The sequence below is a fragment of the Brassica rapa genome, chromosome A06, assembly GCF_000309985.2.
Source record: "Brassica rapa cultivar Chiifu-401-42 chromosome A06, CAAS_Brap_v3.01, whole genome shotgun sequence".
NCBI lineage: Eukaryota > Viridiplantae > Streptophyta > Magnoliopsida > Brassicales > Brassicaceae > Brassica > Brassica rapa.
This window is the reverse complement of record NC_024800.2, coordinates 15,255,617-15,277,213: the sequence shown is the minus strand read 5'-3', so window position 1 is coordinate 15,277,213 and position 21,597 is coordinate 15,255,617. Positions and strand designations below refer to the sequence as shown.

Genomic DNA, 21,597 nt, shown 5'->3' with positions numbered 1-21,597 from the left:
AGAATAGCCATGAAGTGGAATAAATCTCATAGGAATTAGGATCAATAAGTTATCCCACTTTCAAATCAGGTGATCCTAGTTTTCCTGTTTTGGAATATGATAACTTCCTCGTCATTCTAATTAAACAAGGATGAATCGCGATGTAAGAAGCTATATTTGGATACATAGTGGACAATAACCAGAAAGTTGAATAAATCTCATAGGAGTTAGGAAATGAAGAAGTTATCCCACTTTCAAATCATGTGATCCCAGTTTCCTGTTTGGGAATATGACAACTTCCTCGTCATTCTAATTAACCAGGATGAATCGCGATGTAAGAAGCTATATTTGGATATATAAAGTGGTGGTGAATCACCAGGAAGTGGAATAAATCTCATAGGAGTTAGGACATGAAGAAATTATCCCACTTTCAAATCAGGTGATTCCAGTTTTCCTGAATGGGAATATGATAACTTCCTCGTCCTTCTAATAAAACTAGGATGAATCGCGATGTAAGAACCTGTATTTGGATACATAAAGTACTGGAGAATAGCCATGAAGTGGAATTAATCATATAGGAGTTAGGATGAAGAAGTTATCACACTTTCAAATCAGGTGATCCCAGTTTTCCTGTTTGGGAATATGACAACTTCCTCGTCATTCTAATTAAACCAGGATGAATCGCGATGTAAGAAGCTGTATTTGGATACATAAAGTAGTGGAGAATAACCAGAAAGTGGAATAAATCTCATAGGAGTTAGAAAATGAAGAAGTTATCCCACTTTCAAATAAGGTGATCCCAGTTTTCTTGTTTGGGAATATGACAACTTCCTCGTCATTATAATCAAACGAGGATGAATCGTGATGTAAGAAGATGTATTTGGATACATAAAGTAGTGGAGAATCACCAGGAAGTGGAATAAATCTCATAGGAGTTAGGAAATGAAGAAGTTATCGCACTTTCAAATAAGGTGATTCTAGTTTTCCTGTATGGGAATATGATAACTTCCTCGTCCTTCTAATAAAACTAGGATGAATCACGATGTAAGAACCTGTATTTGGATACATAAAGTACTGGAGAATAGCCATGAAGTGGAATAAATCTCATAGGAATTAGGATGAATAAGTTATCCCACTTTCAAATCAGGTGATCCTAGTTTTCCTGTTTTGGAATATGATAACTTTCTCGTCATTCTAATTAAACCAGGATGAATCGCGATGTAAGAAGCTATATTTTGATACATAAAGTAAGGGAGAATCACCAAGAGGAAAAATAAATCTCATAGGAGTTAGGATGAAGAAGTTATCCCACTTTCAAATCAGGTGATCCCAGTTTTCCTGTTTGGGAATATGACAACTTCCTCATCATTCAAATCAAACGAGGATGAATCGCGATTTAAGAAGCTGTATTTGGATAAATAAAGTAGTGGAGATTGACCAAGAAGTGGAATAAATCTCATAGGAGTTAGGAAATAAAGAAGTTATCCCACTTTCAAATCAGATGATTCTAGTTTTCCTGTTTGGGAATATGATAACTTTCTCGTCCTTCTAATATACCTAGGATGAAACGCGATGTAAGAACCAGTATTTGGATACATATAGTAGTGGAGAATCACCTTGAAGTAGAATAAATCTCATATGAGTTAGGATGAAGAAGTTATCCCACTTTCAAATCAAGTGATCTCAAATTTCCTGTTTGGGAAAATGACAATTTCCTCGTCATTCTAATTAAACCAGGATGAATCGCGATGTAAGAAGCGGCATTTGGATACATTAAGTCGCGGAGAATAACCAGGAAGTTGAATATATCTCATAGTATTTAGGATGAAGAAGTTATCCCACTTTCAAATCAGGTGATCCCAGTTTTTCCTGTTTGGGAATATGACAACTTCCTCATATTCTAATTAAACCAGGATGAATCGCGATGTAAGAAGCTATATTTGGATACATAAAGTAGTGGAGAATAACCAGAAAGTGGAATAAATCTCATAGGAGTTAGGAAATGAAGAAGTTATCCCACTTTCAAATCAGGTGATTCCAGTTTTCCTGTATGGGAATATGATAACTTCCTCGTCCTTCTAATAAAACAAGGATGAATCGCGATGTAAGAACCTGTATTTGGATACATAAAATACTGGATAATAGCCATGAGTTGGAATAAATCTCATAGGAGTTAGGATGAAGAAGTTATCCCACTTTTAAATCAGGTGTCCCAGTTTCCTGTTTGGGAATATGACAACTTCCTCGTCATTCTAATTAAACCAGGATGAATCGCGATGTAAGAAGCTGTATTTGGATACATAGAGTGGTGGATAATCACCAGGAAGTGGAATAAATCTCATAGGAGTTAGGACATGAAGAAGTTATCCCACTTTCAAATCAGGTGATTCTAGTTTTCCTGTATGGGAATATGATAACTTCCTCGTCCTTCTAATTAAACTAGGATGAATCGCGATGTAAGAACCTGTATTTGGATACATAAAGTACTGGAGAATAGCCATGAAGTGGAATAAATCTCATAGGAGTTAGGATGAAGAAGTTATCACACTTTCAAATCAGGTGATCCCAGTTTTCCTCTTTGGGAATATGACAACTTCCTCGTCATTCTAATTAAACCAGGATGAATCGAGATGTAAGAAGCTGTATTTGGATACATAAAGTATTAGAGAATAACCAGAAAGTGGAATAAATCTCATAGGAGTTAGGAAATGCAGAAGTTATCCCACTTTCAAATAAGGTGATCCCAGTTTTCTTTTTTGGGAATATGACAACTTCCTCGTCATTATAATCAAACGAGGATGAATCACGATGTAAGAAGCTATATTTGGATACATAAAGTAGTGGAGAATCAGCAGGAAGTGGAATAAATCTCATAGGAGTTAGGAAATGAAGAAGTTATCGCACTTTCGAATCAGGTGATTCCAGTTTTCATGTATGGGAATATGATAACTTCCTCGTCCTTCTAATAAAACTAGGATGAATTACGATGTAAGAACCTGTATTTGGATACATAAAGTACTTGAGAATAGCCATGAAGTGGAATAAATCTCATAGGAATTAGGATCAATAAGTTATCCCACTTTCAAATCAGGTGATCCTAGTTTTCCTGTTTTGGAATATGATAACTTTCTCGTCATTCTAATTAAACAAGGATGAATCGCGATGTAAGAAGCTATATTTGGATACATAGTGGACAATAACCAGAAAGTTGAATAAATCTCATAGGAGTTAGGAAATGAAGAAGTTATCCCACTTTCAAATCATGTGATCCCAGTTTCCTGTTTGGGAATATGACAACTTCCTCGTCATTCTAATTAAACCAGGACGAATCGCGATGTAAGAAGCTATATTTGGATATATAAAGTGGTGGTGAATCACCAGGAAGTGGAATAAATCTCATAGGAGTTAGGACATGAAGAAGTTATCCCACTTTCAAATCAGGTGATTCCAGTTTTCCTGTATGGTAATATGATAACTTCCTCGTCCTTCTAATAAAACTAGGATGAATCGCGATGTAAGAACCTGTATTTGGATACATAAAATACTAGAGAATAGCCATGAGGTGGAATAAATCTCATAGGAGTTAGGATGAAGAAGTTATCCCACTTTTAAATCAGGTGATCCCAGTTTCCTGTTTGGGAATATGACAACTTCTTCGTCTTTCTAATTAAACCAGGATGAATCGCGATGTATGAAGCTATATTTGGATATATAAAGTGGTGGTGAATCACCAGGAAGTGGAATAAATCTCATAGGAGTTAGGACATGAAGAAGTTATCCCACTTTCAAATCAGGTGATTCCAGTTTTCCTGTATGGGAATATGATAACTTCCTCGTCATTCTAATTAAACTAGGATTAATCGCGATGTAAGAACCTATATTTGGATACATAAAGTACTGGAGAATAGCCATGAAGTGGAATAAATCTCATAGGAATTTGCATGAAGAAGTTATCCCACTTTCAAATCAGGTGATCCTAGTTTTCCTGTTTTGGAATATGATAACTTCCTCGTCATTCTAATTAAACCAGGATAAATCGAGCTGTAAGAAGCTATATTTTGATACATAAAGCAGTGGAGAATCACCAAGAGGAAATATAAATCTCATAGGAGTTAGGATGAAGAAGTTATCCCACTTTCAAATCAGGTGATCCCAATTTTCCTGTTTGAGAATATGACAACTTCCTCGTCATTCTAAACAAACGAGGATGAATCACGATGGAAGAAGTTGTATTTGGATAAATGAAGTAGTGGAGATTGACCAAGAAGTGGAATAAATCTCATAGGAGTTAGGAAATAAAGAAGTTATCCCAATTTCAAATCAGGTGATTTTAGTTTTCCTGTTTGGGAATATGATAACTTCCTCGTCCTTCTAATAAACCTAGGATAAAATCGCGATGTAAGAACCTGTATTTGGATACATAAAGTAGTGGAGAATCACCTTGAAGTGGAATAAATCTCATAAGAGTTAGGACATGAAGAAGTTATCCCACTTTCAAATCAGGTGATTCCAGTTTTCCTCTATGGGAATATGATAACTTCCTCGTCATTCTAATTAGGGAAGTTGACTCAGATATTATATATTTTAGGACTTATGACCAGAACCATACAAATCTTTTTTTTATTACTGGCATTTTTTAAATGCCAAGCGTGCCCTTTATCCACGTTATGAGAAAAAACGTATTTACGAGAATGCATTACTTTTTAACGCCACGTAAGCAAAAATCCGGCGACATGTAGGAATACGCTTCCGTGTTTTCATTAAGTCAGCTGTAAAAGAATACATCTTTCGTTACGGCTGGTATATGTATAAGTTTCGGCTGACTTATAATAAAATAGTTGACTTAGTAAAAAAGGCTGATTTAAGACAATAAGTAAACCACGTGTAAGGGTTGAGTTATATGAATCTAGTTGAGTTATTGGACAACGGGTGACTTACGTACTGACGTTACGGCTGACTTAATCATCGATGGATTGATTTCTGGAAAATTTGGTTGAGTCGTAGTAAAGACACGACTCAGTTATATACCCACGGCTGAGTTAATGAACACCGAATGGCTGGGTTATGGGATGTTTGACGGCTGGGTTATCTTAAATCAGCCGAAACTGGATGGTTTAACATGAAACTCAGCTATATTGTGGTTGAGTTATTAGCGAAAGATTAATTACTAGAATAATATTGTTTTACGGCTGAATTGTTAAACGATATGGTTGGCTTATTGTATTTCATCCTATTTACAGCTGGGTTATCGAAAAAGATTAATTACTGAACTAGTATCCACGTTTCGGCAGAATTACTTACTACATGTGGACTGACTTATGGTGTCTGAGTTATATATTATTTTGGTGGCTGAAAAACCGAATTTCCATGTCAGCTGCCATGTCATCAATTCGGATTTGCCTTGTCATCAGTAATGAAAGACTTCAAAACTAGGTTTTAATCAGCCTGTTCATATTCCTCTCCTCCCTTTTCATACCCGCTATTTCTCTTCTTCATCTATCTCAGTTGGTTATGGATCTGGTTATTATTGTTTCCGGTAACTGGATTAAGAAAAACAAATATGTATTCAACGCTGATAGTAGAGGGTGTAGAGTTCTCCATTTAGATGAGAACTCTACACATGAAGCTTTCGCAAAGTCTGTTCTCGATGATTACGGATTGAATGAAATGAGATATCATATTCAGCTAAGCTACATGTTCTCGAATAAATCATTGAAAACAATGGCGCACGACACTCCACCAGTGTACGTGTCCAATACTCGGCAGTTGCAAGGTTTTGTAGCCCTAAAGAAAATCGAACAACTACGTCGTTGTGTTGAGATTACGGAGAACAAGGACGACAGAGCAAGAGAGAAGACTAAAACAAATTTCAGTTTTAGCTCAGAAGTAGAAGCGTCAGAAGTTGAGTCCAGAGACGATAATTACAGTGGGAGTTACGATGGTTGCAGTTCGGAGAAGGAAGAAGAGGACAATGAGATTGATTGCTCTAGTATTGTGGAAGGAGAAAATCAGAACGTAGGCGGAGAAGATGAAACAGGCAAAGAAAACGAAGAAGACGATGAATTTGATAGCCGATTTGATATGTTCGACGACTCGGACGGTGCGTCATCTGAATATGATAACTTCAGCTCATACGGTGAGTCTCCTTTAGAAGACGAAGAGTCACCAACGATACCTCCCAAGAAGATATATCAGAACTTCTCGATGAGCGGGTCTAAAGAGAGTGAGGAGGTTCTTCCAAGGTTGGAGATGTCGTCGTTAAATCTTGCGGTAGGGCAACGATACGAGAGTAAAGCGGATTTGGAGAGACGACTGAAACTTCTTACAGTGAAGGATCGATTTGATTATGATGTAGACATATCAACCCGAACATTATTCATTGTTAAGTGTTGGGTTGATGGATGTATCTAGAGGGTTCGTGCTTCTACCAAAGGGAATCCCCGGCGTTCTATGTTTGTATTTACGAATCGAATCATACATGTTCTACAACTGAGCATTCTAATCGATGTCAAAATGCAACACCAGATATTTTAAGAGAGTTGTACAAGAACTTTCTCGGCGACGTTGGTCCGGCCGTTCGCCCTACGAGTGTTGGAATAGCTATCACTAAGCAGTTTGGTGTAAAGGTAATTACTTTGGTGTAACTGAGTTATGTTTACAAAACAGCTGAGTAATATGTGTTTCGTAGCGGCTGATATATTTACACAATGCGGCCGAGTTATATTAAAATAGTGTTGAATTAGTTTTACGTTGTGACTGACTTAATTGTATGATGTGGCTGAGTTATGTGTATCGTTTTTCATGTGAACAGATGAAATATTGGAAATCTTACCGGACGCTGAAATTTGCAAGGGAAATCGTTCAGGGAACACCTGAGAGTGGGTTTGAACGCTTGCCTTCTTACTTATACATGATAATAAGGGAAAATTCGAGTACAGTTGCGCGTCTTCAAATCGATGAGAATGGAAAATTCATGTATGTGTTTCTTGCGTTTGGTGCGAGCGTAAATGGGTTTCCTTTCATGTGTAAAGTTGTGGTTGTCGACGGTACGTTTCTTAATGGTAGATACAAAGGGACGCTTCTCACAGCACTAGCTCAGGATGGTAACTTTCAGATTTTTCCAATAGCCTTCGCAGTGGTTAAAACTGAAAATGATGATTCCTGGCATTGGTTTTTTACGCAACTAAAATTTTTGATTCCTGACGACGAGGGTCTTGCGATAATCTTGGATAGGCATAACTCGATTGGGAAAGCAATTACAAATGTGTATCCGCTTGCTTCTCGTGGAATTTGCACGTACCATCTATAGAAGAATATACTGGGACGGTACAAAGGAAAAGATGCATTTCGTCTGGTGAAGAAAGCGGCGAGATGTCTGACTTTACTCAGATTTTTGAGGAGATTGAAGCGATTAATCCAGCACTCCACGGCTACCTCCAAAGGGCTGATGTCCGACTGTGGACGCGTGTTCATTTCCCGGGCGAGAGGTACAATTTGATGACTACGAACATAGCGGAATCAATGAACAGAGCATTGTCGAATGCTAGAGGTCTTAACATTGTTCGGATATTAGAATCAATACGGGTTATGATGACCAGATGGTTTGCTGAACGAAGAGAGGATGCCAGATCGCAGCGAACCACGCTTACTCGTGGTGTGGAGAAACTACTACATGTAAGTAAGCCTTTAAAAAAATTAGTCAGCCTTTAAATTCATAAGTCAGTCTTTACAGCTCTTAAGTCAGCCCTTAAGATGTACTAAGTCAGTCGTTTCACATTAATTATATATTTTTTAATAGGGTCGTGTAACTGCTGCCAGAGATTTGGCGGTACAGAGAATTGATGATCATCACACTGAAGTTAAATATGGATCTTCCGGCGAGTCTTTGCATGTTGTTAATTTGGTAGAGTGAAAGTGCACATGTCGCCGTTTCGAACTCGAGAAATTACCATGTGTACACGCAATCGCAGCGGCGGAGTACATGAATTTTTCTCGTATATCCCTGTGCAGTCCTTACTATACCAGCAATTATTTGGTTAGCGCATACGCTGAATCGGTCATGCCGGTTGATTCAGCGCAACCTGTTCCAGAACTCGTGGCTAACCAACGCTGCTTGCCCCCGACTGTACGTCAACCACCAGGTAGACCGAAGAAAAATAGGATGAAATCTGCTTTAGAAGTTGCACTATCAAACAAACGTCCTAGGAAAGAGCACACATGTTCTCGATGTAGACAGAGTGGTCATAATGCGAAAACTTGTCCGATGTAAGCAAGTGTTGTAGGGATTTTCATGTTTTTGTATTACGGCTTAGTTTATGGTTTTAATGTTTTTGTATTACGGCTGATTTGTTGATTTTCATGTTTTTATTACGTCTGGGTTGTTGTAGGGATTTTCATGTTTTTGTATTACGGCTTAGTTTATGGTTTTAATGTTTTTGTATTACGGCTGATTTGTTGATTTTCATGTTTTTCTTACGTCTCGGTTGTTGATTTTAATAGTTAATACTTATGGCTGGCTGTTATTTTTCATGTCCTTTGGAAAGCATCTCAACGACTCTGATATGCGTAACGGCTGGGTTAGTGTTAACATGGGCTGAGTTTTTGTTTACTAAGGCTAAGTTACCTTTTTAACGGCTGAGTTATTTTGAATTAGTAGTATGAAATAGGATGATTTGATCCTATTTTTCTTATATCATTATGCGAAAACTTGTCCGATGTAAGCAAGTGTTGTAGGGATTTTCATGTTTTTGTATTACGGCTGATTTGTTGATTTTCATGTTTATTCTTTAAAATTCCCGCCAAAAAAAAAGAAAGGTCGTCAGACGACTGAGTTTCACACTGCCAATAAATAAGACTTTCAACTGTATATTTTTACACATTTTCTCTGTCTATCTAAATCAATTTCACCCCTGAGAGAGTAAATGGAATTTTTCCCTCTTCTTGAATTGCCTGAAGAAATTCAGGCGATAGTGGTTGAACGTGCGGCCCGTAACTCCATCCAAGATCTCTATGGCCTCAAAGCATCGTCGAGGTCGATGAAGGCGTTAGCAGAGCGGCGTGGGGTTTACCATTTTCTCGATGTTTTATCCGTTCCCTGGGGACTCAATATGCCTTCTGAGTTGTTGAAAGCTTGCTACGATGAGGGAAATCCAAGCACGCTTTATATAAAAGGTGTACAGTTTTTCTACTCCTTGGACCTTCATGAAGAAGGGCTTTCTCTCATGAAGCGTGCAGCAGATGCTGGATATGAGCGTGTTGTGTATACACACGCAATGACTCGAGCAATCTTTGAGGGTGAAGGGAAGTATTTTCATGGTATTCCATTTGAATCTGTTGACAGGATCGGTAAACTAGTGGGCTTTGTTAAATGGGGTTGGGGTTTGTGGCATGGTGACTATTTTTGCGACCATAAGGTCCTGTTCATTAGCTTTTTTATGTCATCGTTCTACAGATGCCAATGTGCAAATCCTGTGCAGCGACAATGTCACTGCTTGTGGCACATTGATGTCACTAAGGATGATAACATGTGTAACCGCTGTTTCTGGATCAAATAGCTCGGCTTGTTCTTACGTGATTTTGAACCGATAAGCCTGTTAAGGGACACAAGGAAGTGGTGAAGATGTAATGTATCGAAACTTATCTTTTTATGTTATTTGCTATTCCAGTATGTTGTATGTTGAGACTAATATTCTATGGCTAAGTTGTTGTTTTCTAATATTTGATTAAATGCTATTTATAGGCTGAGTTAATTGTTTCGTTGGCAAAGTTAAATATATTTGAAGACTGAGTTAATGGTTCCTAAGGCAACGTAAAATCTATTTGGAGGCTGAGTTAATTTTTGTAAGGCTAAGTAAAATCAATTTAAGGGCTGAGTTAATTGTTTCCAAGGCTGAGTTAATTGTTTCTTAGGCTAGGTAAATGCTATTTGAAGACTGAATTATTTGTTTTTACAGCTTAGTTAATTTAATTTCACGGTTATTAAATGATTTGATTAAAACATAGAACTGAATTAAACCAACCTAACAAGAAACTCCATTAAAGAAAATTTTATTGTCTCGATAGTATAAAGGTCTCGATATTTGTTAGAACCTTGACTTATTTTCACACGCCTAAAATTAAATTTGATTTATTAAAATTCACGTGAAATCCCAACCATCGCGAATCATGTTTCGACTGAGTTGGCTGAATTATATCTTACTGGCCAATTAGAGTCGAGGAAAACATCGAAAAACTCATGGCAACTGAATTTGATCACGCGCATAATAATGGTCTCGATTTACACTGGTCTGGATAAATGAACCGTCTTGCTGAGTTATTGTTAGTTATAATACATGAGTGCTTGCCGTATCCCTATATGTAAAGACATACTAATAATGAGTCTCGATATTATCATGGCAGCCAAAAATTCTCACACGCATAATAATGTTATTTTCTGATATTTGATTAAATGCTATTTAAAGGCTGAGTTAATTGTTTCCAAGGCTGAGTTAATTGTTTCTTAGGCTAGGTACATGCTATTTGAAGGCTGAATTAATTCTTTTTACAGCTGAGTTAATTTTATTTCACGCCTAATATTAAATTTGATTTATTAAAATTCACGTGAAATCCCAACCGTCGCGAATCATGTTTCGACTGAGTTGGCTGAATTATATCTTACTGGCCAATTAGAGTCGAGGAAAACATCGAAAAACTCATGGCAACTGAATTTGATCACGCGCATAATAATGGTCTCGATTTACACTGGTCTGGATAAATGAACCGTCTTGCTGAGTTATTGTTAGTTATAATACATGAGTGCTTGCCGTATCCCTATATGTAAAGACATACTAATAATGAGTCTCGATATTATCATGGCAGCCAAAAATTCTCACACGCATAATAATGTTATTTTCTGATATTTGATTAAATGCTATTTAAAGGCTGAGTTAATTGTTTCCAAGGCTGAGTTAATTGTTTCTTAGGCTAGGTACATGCTATTTGAAGGCTGAATTAATTCTTTTTACAGCTGAGTTAATTTTATTTCACGCCTAATATTAAATTTGATTTATTAAAATTCACGTGAAATCCCAACCGTCGCGAATCATGTTTCGACTGAGTTGGCTGAATTATATCTTACTGGCCAATTAGAGTCGACGAAAACATCGAAAAACTCATGGCAACTGAATTTGATCACGCGCATAATAATGGTCTCGATTTACACTGGTCTGGATAAATGAACCATCTTGATGAGTTATTGATGCATAAAAACTGATTTGTGTTAATTTATGTCACGGCTGAGTTATATGAATAGGTAGAAAATAAAACATGATGTGTGTTACATAGTACATAAAATCCGGTCTTAAAAAACATAAAAATAAAAGAGAAGTTGATGACATGAGATTAATCATCCAGCATCCATTTTTCATGAAGCTTACACCAGTCAGGGTAGATGACCTTCACAGCTCCCAACTCTGCTTCGGCTGCACAATGCTGAGCGGTAAGTGTCTCCAACTCAGCCACGAGGTCAAATTTGCCTTCGGCCTTGATAATGGCATCAAGAAATTCCATGCGCGCAGCAATAGAATTTACTTTGCTGGAGGCGTCGTTCCATTCAGATTCAGATTGCCTTTGTTCCTTGGCCAAGCGGAGAAACGCCCTGTAATGCTCCGTCGTTTCCATTTTCCCTTTGTTATAACCTTCAACAGCATCCGCGCCATAGACATCCTCCATAGGACGTTTCATTGATCTTTTCGATCCTTCCATTGCCACTTGATCGCTTAATGAGGGTTTGGATTTATGGCATTGTGCGCTTTGTATTTATAGATAAAAAATGATCTATTGGAGTAGTTTGGAAAGCATCTCTTCGACTGAGTTAATTGTTTCCAAGGCTGAGTTAATTGTTTCTTAGGCTATGTAAATGCTATTTGAAGGCTGAATTAATTCTTTTTACAGCTGAGTTAATTTTATTTCAAGCCTAATATTAATTTTGATTTATTAAAATTCACGTGAAATCCCAACCGTCGCGAATCATGTTTCGGCTTGAGTTGGCTGAATTATAAATAAGGTACTGAGAACAATCGGACTCTCAACAGCCAATTATTACACATTTTCTCTATCTCTCTAAATCAATTATAGGCTGAGTTAGTGTAGATGGAATTTTTCCCTCTTCTTGAATTGCCTGAAGAAATTCAGGCGGTAGTGGTTGAACGTGCGGCCTGTAACTCCATCCAAGATCTCTTTGGCCTCAAAGCATCGTCGAGGTCGATGAAGGCCTTAGCAGAGAGGCGTGGGGTTTACCATTTCCTCGATGTCTTATCCGTTCCCTGGGGACTCAATATGCCTTCTGAGTTGTTGAAAGCTTGCTACGCTGAGGGAAATCCAAGCACGCTTTATATAAAGGGTGTACAGTTTTTCTACACCTTCGACCTTAAAGAAGAAAGGCTTTCTCTCATGAAGCGTGCAGCAGATGCAGGTTATGAGCGTGCTGTGTATACACACGCAATGACTCGAGCAATCTTTTGGGGTGAAGGGAAGTATTTATCTCGTATTCCAAGAGAATCACTTGACAGGATCGGGCAACTAGTGCGATCTGTCAAATGGGGTTGGGGTTTGTGGCACACACCCGAGTTCAAAGAAAGAATGGCCCTGTTCATATCACATATTCTTCCAAAGTTCTAGAGTTGCCAATGCGGAAATCCTGTGGAGCGAGACTGTCCCTGCTTGTGGCACATTGATGTCACTAAGGATGACAACATGTGTCCCCACTGTTTGTGGCTCAAAGAGATCGGCTTATTCTTACGTGAATTTGAACCGGTTAGCCTTTATAGGGACACAAGAAAATGGTGAAGATGTAATGTATCAGAACTTATCTTTTTATGTTATTTGTTATTCCAGTATGTATGTTATTTTCTGATATTTGATTAAATGCTATTTAAAGGCTGAGTTAATTGTTTCGTTGGCTAAGTTAAATATATTTGAAGACTGAGTTAATGGTTCCTAAGGCAACGTAAAATCTATTTAGAGGCTGAGTTAATTGTTTCTCAGGCTGAGTTAACTTAATTTTCCGGTTATTAAATGATTTTATTAAAACATACTGATTTATCAAAAGACTGATTTACGGTTTCGGTCAGGTTATCGTTTACATAGGACTGAATTAAACCAACCTAACAAGAAACTCCATTAACGAAAGTTTTATTGTCTCGATAGTATAAAGGTCTCGATTTGAACTTTGAGTTATTTTCACACGCCTAATAAAGGGCGGCATAATTGATTGAAGCGACTAATATTAATTTTGATTTATTAGTTCGGATAATCACACAATATATAAGTATCCCTATATGTAAAGACATACTAATAATGAATCTCAATATTATCATGGCAGCCAAAAAATCTCACACGCATAATAATGTTCACGATTTTCGATACTGGAATATGAACCGCAACTTTTAAAATAATTCTGATGCTGAGTATAACGAAAATTCGAGAAGGTTGAATAATACTCCCTCTGTTCTTAAAAGTAGGATTTTCTAGAGTTATTTTTTGTTCTAAAATAATAGATTTTCTAAAATTTTAAGGTACTTTTAGTAGTTAATGTTTATAAATTCTATGGTTTTAAGAAAAATTAATTGAAAATATTTGAATTGATTAAATACTATTGGTTGATGGTTATTGGAAAATGTATAATGACATAAATAATTAATTTAATTGTAAACATTGATTATATTCTTTATTTCAGGAACAGTGGGAGTATAATACATATTTACAAAGGCGTGTTAAATACGACTGAGTTACGTTTGAATTAGTGTTAACGGGGGCTGAGTTCATTTTTATTTAGGCTGAGTTCATCCCTACGACTCTGATATGCATAACGGCTGAGTTAGTGTTAACAGGGGCTGAGTTATTGATTAATAAGGTTGAGTTACGTTTGAATTAGTGTTAACGGGGGCTGAGTTCATTTTTACTTAGGCTGAGTTACGTTTGAATTAGTGCGAAGTTTTTATACTATAATTCATGTCCTTTGGAAAGCATCTATACAACTCTGATAAGGCTGAATTAGTGCGAAGTTTTTATACTAATGTGGTCGAATTTTTTAAAAAATAAACAAAATCTCATTCAAAAACCGAAATTATCAGGTCCAAACTCTTCAAACATGTCGACAAGAGCAAGCCAAACTCTAGTTATCATCCACTCAGGCTTATCGCCACCCTGCGCCCAACACCTTTTCAACCATCGCATTTGAGATCGAAACATCGTTCTGGCCACCAGATTGAAATGCGTCCATACTAAAAAATTATGTCTCGGATCCCAATTGTTTCTCTGCTAAAAGAAGAAGATAACAGAATATTAGAAACCCAGCGTTCCTTTAAACATATAACTGCTGTTTAATAGAATATATATACATAATCGGTGCTTACAGCGAGTATAAGAAACCAGCGTTCCTTAAAATGAGCGGGGATGAAGCGGTATGTCGGCCACTCATGAACCCATCTTTCTCGAGGAATATTTGGGATCGCCTGCGAAAGATCATGTAAAAATCTAAACCACGTAACAAAGGTTTTGTCAACGTAGACCCCTGGACCAGCGTTTAGAACCGGGAGGTTTTTCCGATCTGCAGAACTTAGAATGGCATTCACACTGCTGGCGAACTTTAATGACCAGCCAGGAACAATCTCCATATCCATATGGTTTAGGTTTTTATAAAGAGTGAATGATATTGGAAAGAGAATGAAAAGGAAAATTGGACATATATAGAGCCCAATGGAAATGCGAATAGTCGCCAAATTCAAAGAATAAAAATTCCTAGTTGCTATCTTATTTCCCCGCCAAACATCAACATTTATCAAACGTGGCGGCCGAGTTATATAGCCTATTACGGCTGATTTAATATTTGGGATTTAGGGTTTAGGGTTTAGTATTTAGAGTTTAGGTTTGTTTATTTAGGGATTTATGTTTAGGATTTGGAATAACGGTGTGATAAATATAACAAATAACATAAATTTAGTCTTAAAATGCGTTGTATATAGTTTAGGAGAGTTGTATTATGATCACACTCTATATCTACATGTAAGGTCTTAAGTAATTGTAAGACAACATATACCTCAAGATCATGATCGATTCTAAACTCGTTAATTCAAGTATATCTAAACTCGTTAATTCAAGTATATACAACGTTCGGTTGATTATATATTCACTTATTAGGGAATGTCATAACATTTTTAAGTATAAACATATCAATTATTTTAATTCAGGATATGGTTTGAGATTTGGCTAAGCTATATCTAACGTAACGACTGACTTAATAAAATAAAACAACATTAAACAACTTAAGGTTATTGGAAAGTCTGATTGAAAATAACAAACACAGATTCATTTGGATAGCTAATTGTTCTACGCCCTGTTTCCTCCTTCATCGAGGATCTTTGCCGCCATCTTCAACCGTAAACCTTGAATATTTTTATCGTTTATCCCAGCAAAACTTACACCAAGCGCTAGACACTCCACAAACTTCAACGCATACACCCCACAATCGCCAATCTGGGTGTTTTGTGGAGTGTACCTTTTGCTCATCCTCCTGAATGCGAACTTCTTCCTACTCGGGGTTCGGAGATTGGCAGGAATGTTTTGATTCAAAATATCGGGAAGCATAAGCGTTATCGGTTTAAACTCTTCAAGCATTTTCGAAGCACTTTTGGCTGTTACCTCTCCAATGATTGAATCATAGCAATCAACCTTAACCTTCTTCAGATCCACGTGAAAAGCCACCCAGTGATTTCCGCCGGTTGGAAGACATCCGTACAAGTGATCCACGTGTTCATACCACTTCAAGTTTGTTTGAAAGTTACAGGGAAGCTTACCGTGTACAAGATTTTCATAACCATTCCTGTGAACTTCATCATATTAGGTTTTATCTTGAACTGCTTGTAATCGTCAACCCACTTCTTCAAGAACCAAGGATCAATGAAGGCAATTCGCTTGGTCCAGAATGGGGTGGGATCTCGCATGGACCTCTTAATGAGGACGTTAATATACGCAGAGATATGCTACACAATAAATATTAACAAGTCAGCCGTAAACAAATATATAAGTCAGCCTTAATAGAAGATAGAAATCAGCTGAAATATAATGTAAAACTCTGTCGTAATTATAGACTTACATCATCAAACAACCATCCATATTGGCTATGCGGCCACGGTCTTTCAAGGATGAGTATGCTGTAGAAGTCACCCTCACGAGCGGCGGATCTTACAACTCTTTTCTTTGCTGGTGCTGGTGGTTTGGGTGGAATTCTCGAGATGTGTTGCATAAGTTTATCCAATACAATCGGATCAACAGGTGCTATAGGGTCATATATTGCTGATGAAGGCTCAACATTATTCCTCATGCACGTCGTTCCATTGTCTCCAATGTACGGAAAAACTGGTCTTGAAGAACCTTCAGACAATACAAACCCTTGTGGAGATAATTTAACCATTTTCTCCCGATATTCCTTTACTATAGCAGATCTAATCAATTCCTGACTCGCCATAGGCGACTCCGGCAAGATTTCATTCTCCTCCGCAAGAACTTCGTCGGTCATTACAGCAAATTCACTGTCCTCTACAGAATCTTCAACCTTGCATCTTTTTACATTGGCACGCGGTGTAGTTATATTCTTTCTCTTCTCATTATCGGCTTCTTGATTCTTTAACTCAGCCAGTTCTTCATTCATTAACTCAGCCTGTTCTTGATTCTTTAACTCAGCCTGTTCTTCATTCATTAACTCAGCCTGTTTTGGTTTCTTTAACTCAGGCTGTTTTTGCTTCATTGAGGCAGCCGCTTTTCTCTTAGCGGCAGCTTTCTCCTTCTTCTTCAACACAGCCTCTGCTTGCACAGCTTTTTTCTTATCTTCTGCATCCTCATCCTTTATAGTACGGTTGCGCGTGGAGCGGCGACGTAAGTCTTCAGCCTTAGTTGCCTTTGCAGGAGAAACATATAGGAAATCAAGAACATTAGCACCCTCATCTTCAGCATGTGTTCCAAACTCCTTAGCTAAAGTTTTTTTCATCCCTCTCTCCTTATCAAGCTCGTTGGACAAATTGTTCCTAGGTCCCATATCCTTTCCAGGGGTTTCAGCTAACAGTGGACTACAGACAAACTTCTGCTGGGTATTAGGCTGCGGTGATGACAACGGTTCAGGTTGTTGGTCGGCGGCGACGTTCGAAAGGTTTTCTTTGTTTTGGGGATTTTTTCCTATCCCCATAACTTTCAGACGCTCCTCCACTGCAACTTTCACCATGTCATCTATCGACTTCTGGTCCACCAATGGTTTTTTAAATCGCGCGTCCATCAGATCAAATTTTCTGGAAAGTTTATCCAGAGTACTCGCAATGGCCATCAGACTCGCGTTGTTCCCCGAATCTTTATTACCTTCCTCTTCGCTTGAACCCTTTCCCGTTGCAGCAGCTTCACCCTCATTGGTCTTAACTTTATTCTGCTTCTTATTGGGTGGCTCAGCTTTCTTCTTCTTCTCGTTACCCTTCCCCTCCGCATTTCCATGCACTTCCCAAAAACCTTTTACAAATCTACCTGCATGTATGTCTGTTATCAAGTTAACGAGTTGTGGGTCGTCAGGTTGACACGACCATTCAGGCAACAACTCTTCGATTGACTCCTTCGAAACCATTCTCCTAACACGCACCTGTAACACCAGGACATAATATAACTCAGCCACCAAATAAACACAACACTCAGCCATTAAGTCTAATAAATCAGCCATTTAAGAAATCAAAACGCAGCGTTACACCTTACCTGGCTATGTTGTTTTATCTCGGCAGACAACAAGTTTTCGAAATTTGCACGAGTACGCTTTCCACCCCATCGTAAAAGTGGAACGTCTTCATTATTCACCACTCTCCCAAAACACTCGCCAAAGCAGACGATGGATTCATACGCCCAAATCAATAACGCATCCTTTAGGCCGCTTAATGTGTATGACCCCCTGTCTGGAGCCAACGTTTTAATAGAGTCAATGAGAACTTCGTATGCAGTCCGACCCCATGGATACGACTTCATGGCTTCATCGTCAAACACTCTTTTGGCACTTTCAAATGGCACCCGAGAATTTTGATGCAAACAATAAAGTACCATGTGTTGAAGAACTAATAACCCTAGCCATTTACGCTCTTTAAATGTCCAACTCGGGCAGACCTCTATTGAGTTCTTCAGTTCATCCAACGTGGGTCCCCTCCCAAGCGACACCTTCAGCTTCGCCCAAAACGGTTTGTATTTATCAGGATCAGGTTCAAAACTTTCTGTTGGCAATGGACCAGTGTTTAACCCAGTTATCTCACCAAATTCTACCAAGTTAAACCTGATAGGCTCATCAACCACCAGACTCCATATCTCCTTCCTATGTACTCGCAGCTGTCTACATAGTAGATAGTGTACTGTTCTACCAGACCACACGCTTCGGCGTTCAACTAGCCTAGCAACTACTCCAATGGGAGAGTTCACCAGTGCTTTCCATACATCTTCTCCTAGTGTTTCTATAATATGAGGTAAATCTCGTGAACGGAAATTTTGATTAATATCTTTATTTTCTAGGTTAGAAGACCCTACAGGATAAAGTCTTGGAGGGTAACCCCGTGATTTAACATCAGAAACATCCATCTGAACAAATAAACAAACAATAACTCAGTCACGACATATAACAATAACTCAATGAATATAACAATAACTCTGCCACAACATTAAAATAACTCAAACACAACATAACAATAACTCAGGGAAAACATAACAATAACTCTGCCACAACATAACAATAACTCAGCTACAACACAACAATAACCTAATCACAACTACACCCTAACTCACTCGAAACATAGCCCTAACTCACTCGAAACAAAACCCCAAATCAATATTTAACGTCGCGACATCCTACCGAAAAGACGAACTTGTAGATATGAACGCGGCGAAGACGATACAAACGAACGATAACGATAACGATAACGGAGATCTCACAGTTATTTTTAGAAAGAGGAAGTAAACACAATGTCGACGGCGATTTCGTATCCTTGCGGTTCCTTCTCCGTTTCCGACAATGTTTTTTTTTCTAATTGTTAGGTCAATCATTGTTACTGGTTGATGAGACTATCTGAGCATAAAAGTAAATAAAACTAACCAAAGGCTATTTATGTCATTTACCAGAGGTAAGAAAACATTCTCGCTTTTATCAATTTGATTTAACGGCTGAGTTATATATTAATAAACGCATAGTTTTGTTTACATACGACTGAGTTAAAACAACTTAAAAGTTAATAAAGGCTGAGTTACATAACACGCGAAAGCTGACTTATGATGACAAAACATGACTAAACAGAGAAGTAGTAGTAGCAAAGTATCGCCATTCCAGCCACACAAACAACCACATTCCTCAAACACCGACTCTCACTCAAACATTCGCCTCCTTTTCTCTCAGATTCTGTCTTTACTCCATTCGCCAACCGAGCAACGTTAACTCGCAACTCCGAGATGTCTCTATTCATGCCATTTATCACTGCCTTAATATCTTCAACCTCTTCCACCAAGCACTCATCCGCCCATTTGAATAAATGACTCTGTTTTCACCAATGTAACCAGATCTAAGTATTACGTTTCCGAACATGGGAAATAAGAACCAGAACTAACCTTATGATATCCTTTTGCACAGCAATAGTACAATCTTCCTGGATTTGTTTCGCTTCCAGATGTAAAAATGTCAGATGGTGCACCACACCAACACTCTTTCGGCGTTCCTCTTTCCGTATTCCTACGTCGTCTGTAATAATTTCCGGAGGTGAAGGATGAGGAAGATATTGTTAAAATATATTTCAAAGTCCTTGGAAACTAAAAATTGTTTTACTTTGTAAGAAGAGATACGACATCACAGATATAATACTATTAAATATATAAAATACAATATAATATCAGTGTCTCGATATTGTAAATGAAACATATATATAAAAACTCATAATAATGAGTCTCGATATTATCATGGCAGCCAAATTTTCCAACGCGCATAATGATGGAACTTCTCATATACCGCCTCTTAAAATTAAATCGATGCTGGGTTATTTAAATACAATGATGACTGAGGTATTTATATTAGATGTGTGGCCGAGATAACATTCACAAACAGAAATAATGCGTTTCAAAATATAATTACGGCTGAGTTATTGAAACAAGTTATGGCTGAATTATATAAAATGTGTGGCCGAGATTACATTCAAACTAGTTGCGGCTGAATCATTGAAACAAGTTATGGCTGAAATAATGAAGTTCAAAATACTGACACGAAAAGACTTTCAGGAACCAAAATTATCTGGACCAGACTCTTCAAACATGTGGCAGAGATTACATTCAAACTAGTTGCGGCTGAATCATTGAAACAAGTTATGGCTGAAATAATGAAGTTCAAAATACAGACACGAAAAGACTTTCAGGAACCAAAATTATCTGGACCAGACTCTTCAAACATGTGGCAGAGATTACATTTAAACTAGTTGCGGCTGAATCATTGAAACAAGTTATGGCTGAAATAATGAAGTTCAAAATACAGACACGAAAAAGACTTTCAGGAACCAAAATTATCTGGACCAGACTCTTTAAACATGTGGCAGAGATCAAGCCAAATGCTGGTTAGCATCCAAGTTGGCTTCTCGCCTCCTTCCAACCAAGTCCACCTCAAATGGTGCATCTGACAACGAAATAGACTTCTGGCCACAAGATTAAAATTACGCCAAACTGTCAAATGATGCCTTCGATCCCATGTGTTTGTCCGCTACGGCAAAAAAAAAATACAAAGATTACAGACCGATGGTATATATTAATATATATGAACAAATGTCGGGCCTTACAGCGAATTGAAGAAACCAGCGTTCTTTAAAATGATCGGGAATGTCGCAGTATGTCGGCCATGCATGAACCCATCCTTCTGCAAGAATCGTCGGGATGACCAGGGAGAGATCAGTTAAAAATTTAAACCATGTAGGGCTGGTTGTGTCAAGCAAGTCACACGGACCAGGGTATAGAACAGGGAGGTTTTCACGATTTACAGAGCTTAGTATCGCAAAAACACTGTTCTCTAACCTCTCTGAATTTTCAGGAACAATCGGCATGGCTTTTGATGGGGATAGAGAGATATTGTTTAGGTTTTTTCTAGAGAGATAAAGGCGTAAGAAAGGGTATTAGAGAGGGCACTATATATAGAGAAACATAGAACGTGAAACGGCGGGAATTGAAATTTCTCAAAATTCATTTATCTTATTTCCCGCCAAACAACAACATTTAACAAACGTGGCGGCCGAGTTATATAGCCTATTACGGCTGATTTAATATTTGGGATTTAGGGTTTAGGTTTTAGTATTTAGAGTTTAGGTTTGTTTATTTAGGGATTTTATGTTTAGGATTTGGAATAACGGTGTGATAAATATAACAAATAACATAAATTTAGTCTTAAAATGCGTTGTATATAGTTTAGGAGAGTTGTATTATGATCACACTCTATATCTACATGTAAGGTTTTAAGTAACTGCAAGACAACATATACCTCAAGATCATGATCGATTCTAAACTCGTTAATTCAATAAATAGGAGACGTTCGGTTGATTATATATTCACTTA

The 21,597-nt window shown here is 37.8% G+C and overlaps 1 protein-coding gene across 1 annotated transcript; it reads right to left on the bottom strand.

The window, feature by feature from the left end:
* Positions 1-15,345: 15,345 nt before the first annotated feature.
* LOC117126100 lies at positions 15,346-21,092 on the bottom strand. Its single transcript, XM_033273491.1, has 6 exons — positions 20,832-21,092; positions 19,314-19,553; positions 17,746-18,606; positions 16,112-17,635; positions 15,834-15,998; positions 15,346-15,777 (listed from the first exon to the last, which is right to left on the bottom strand). The coding sequence occupies exons 1-6, from the start codon at positions 21,090-21,092 to the stop codon at positions 15,346-15,348; spliced, it is 3,483 nt and encodes a 1,160-aa protein (XP_033129382.1).
* Between the last annotated feature and the right edge of the window lie 505 nt (positions 21,093-21,597).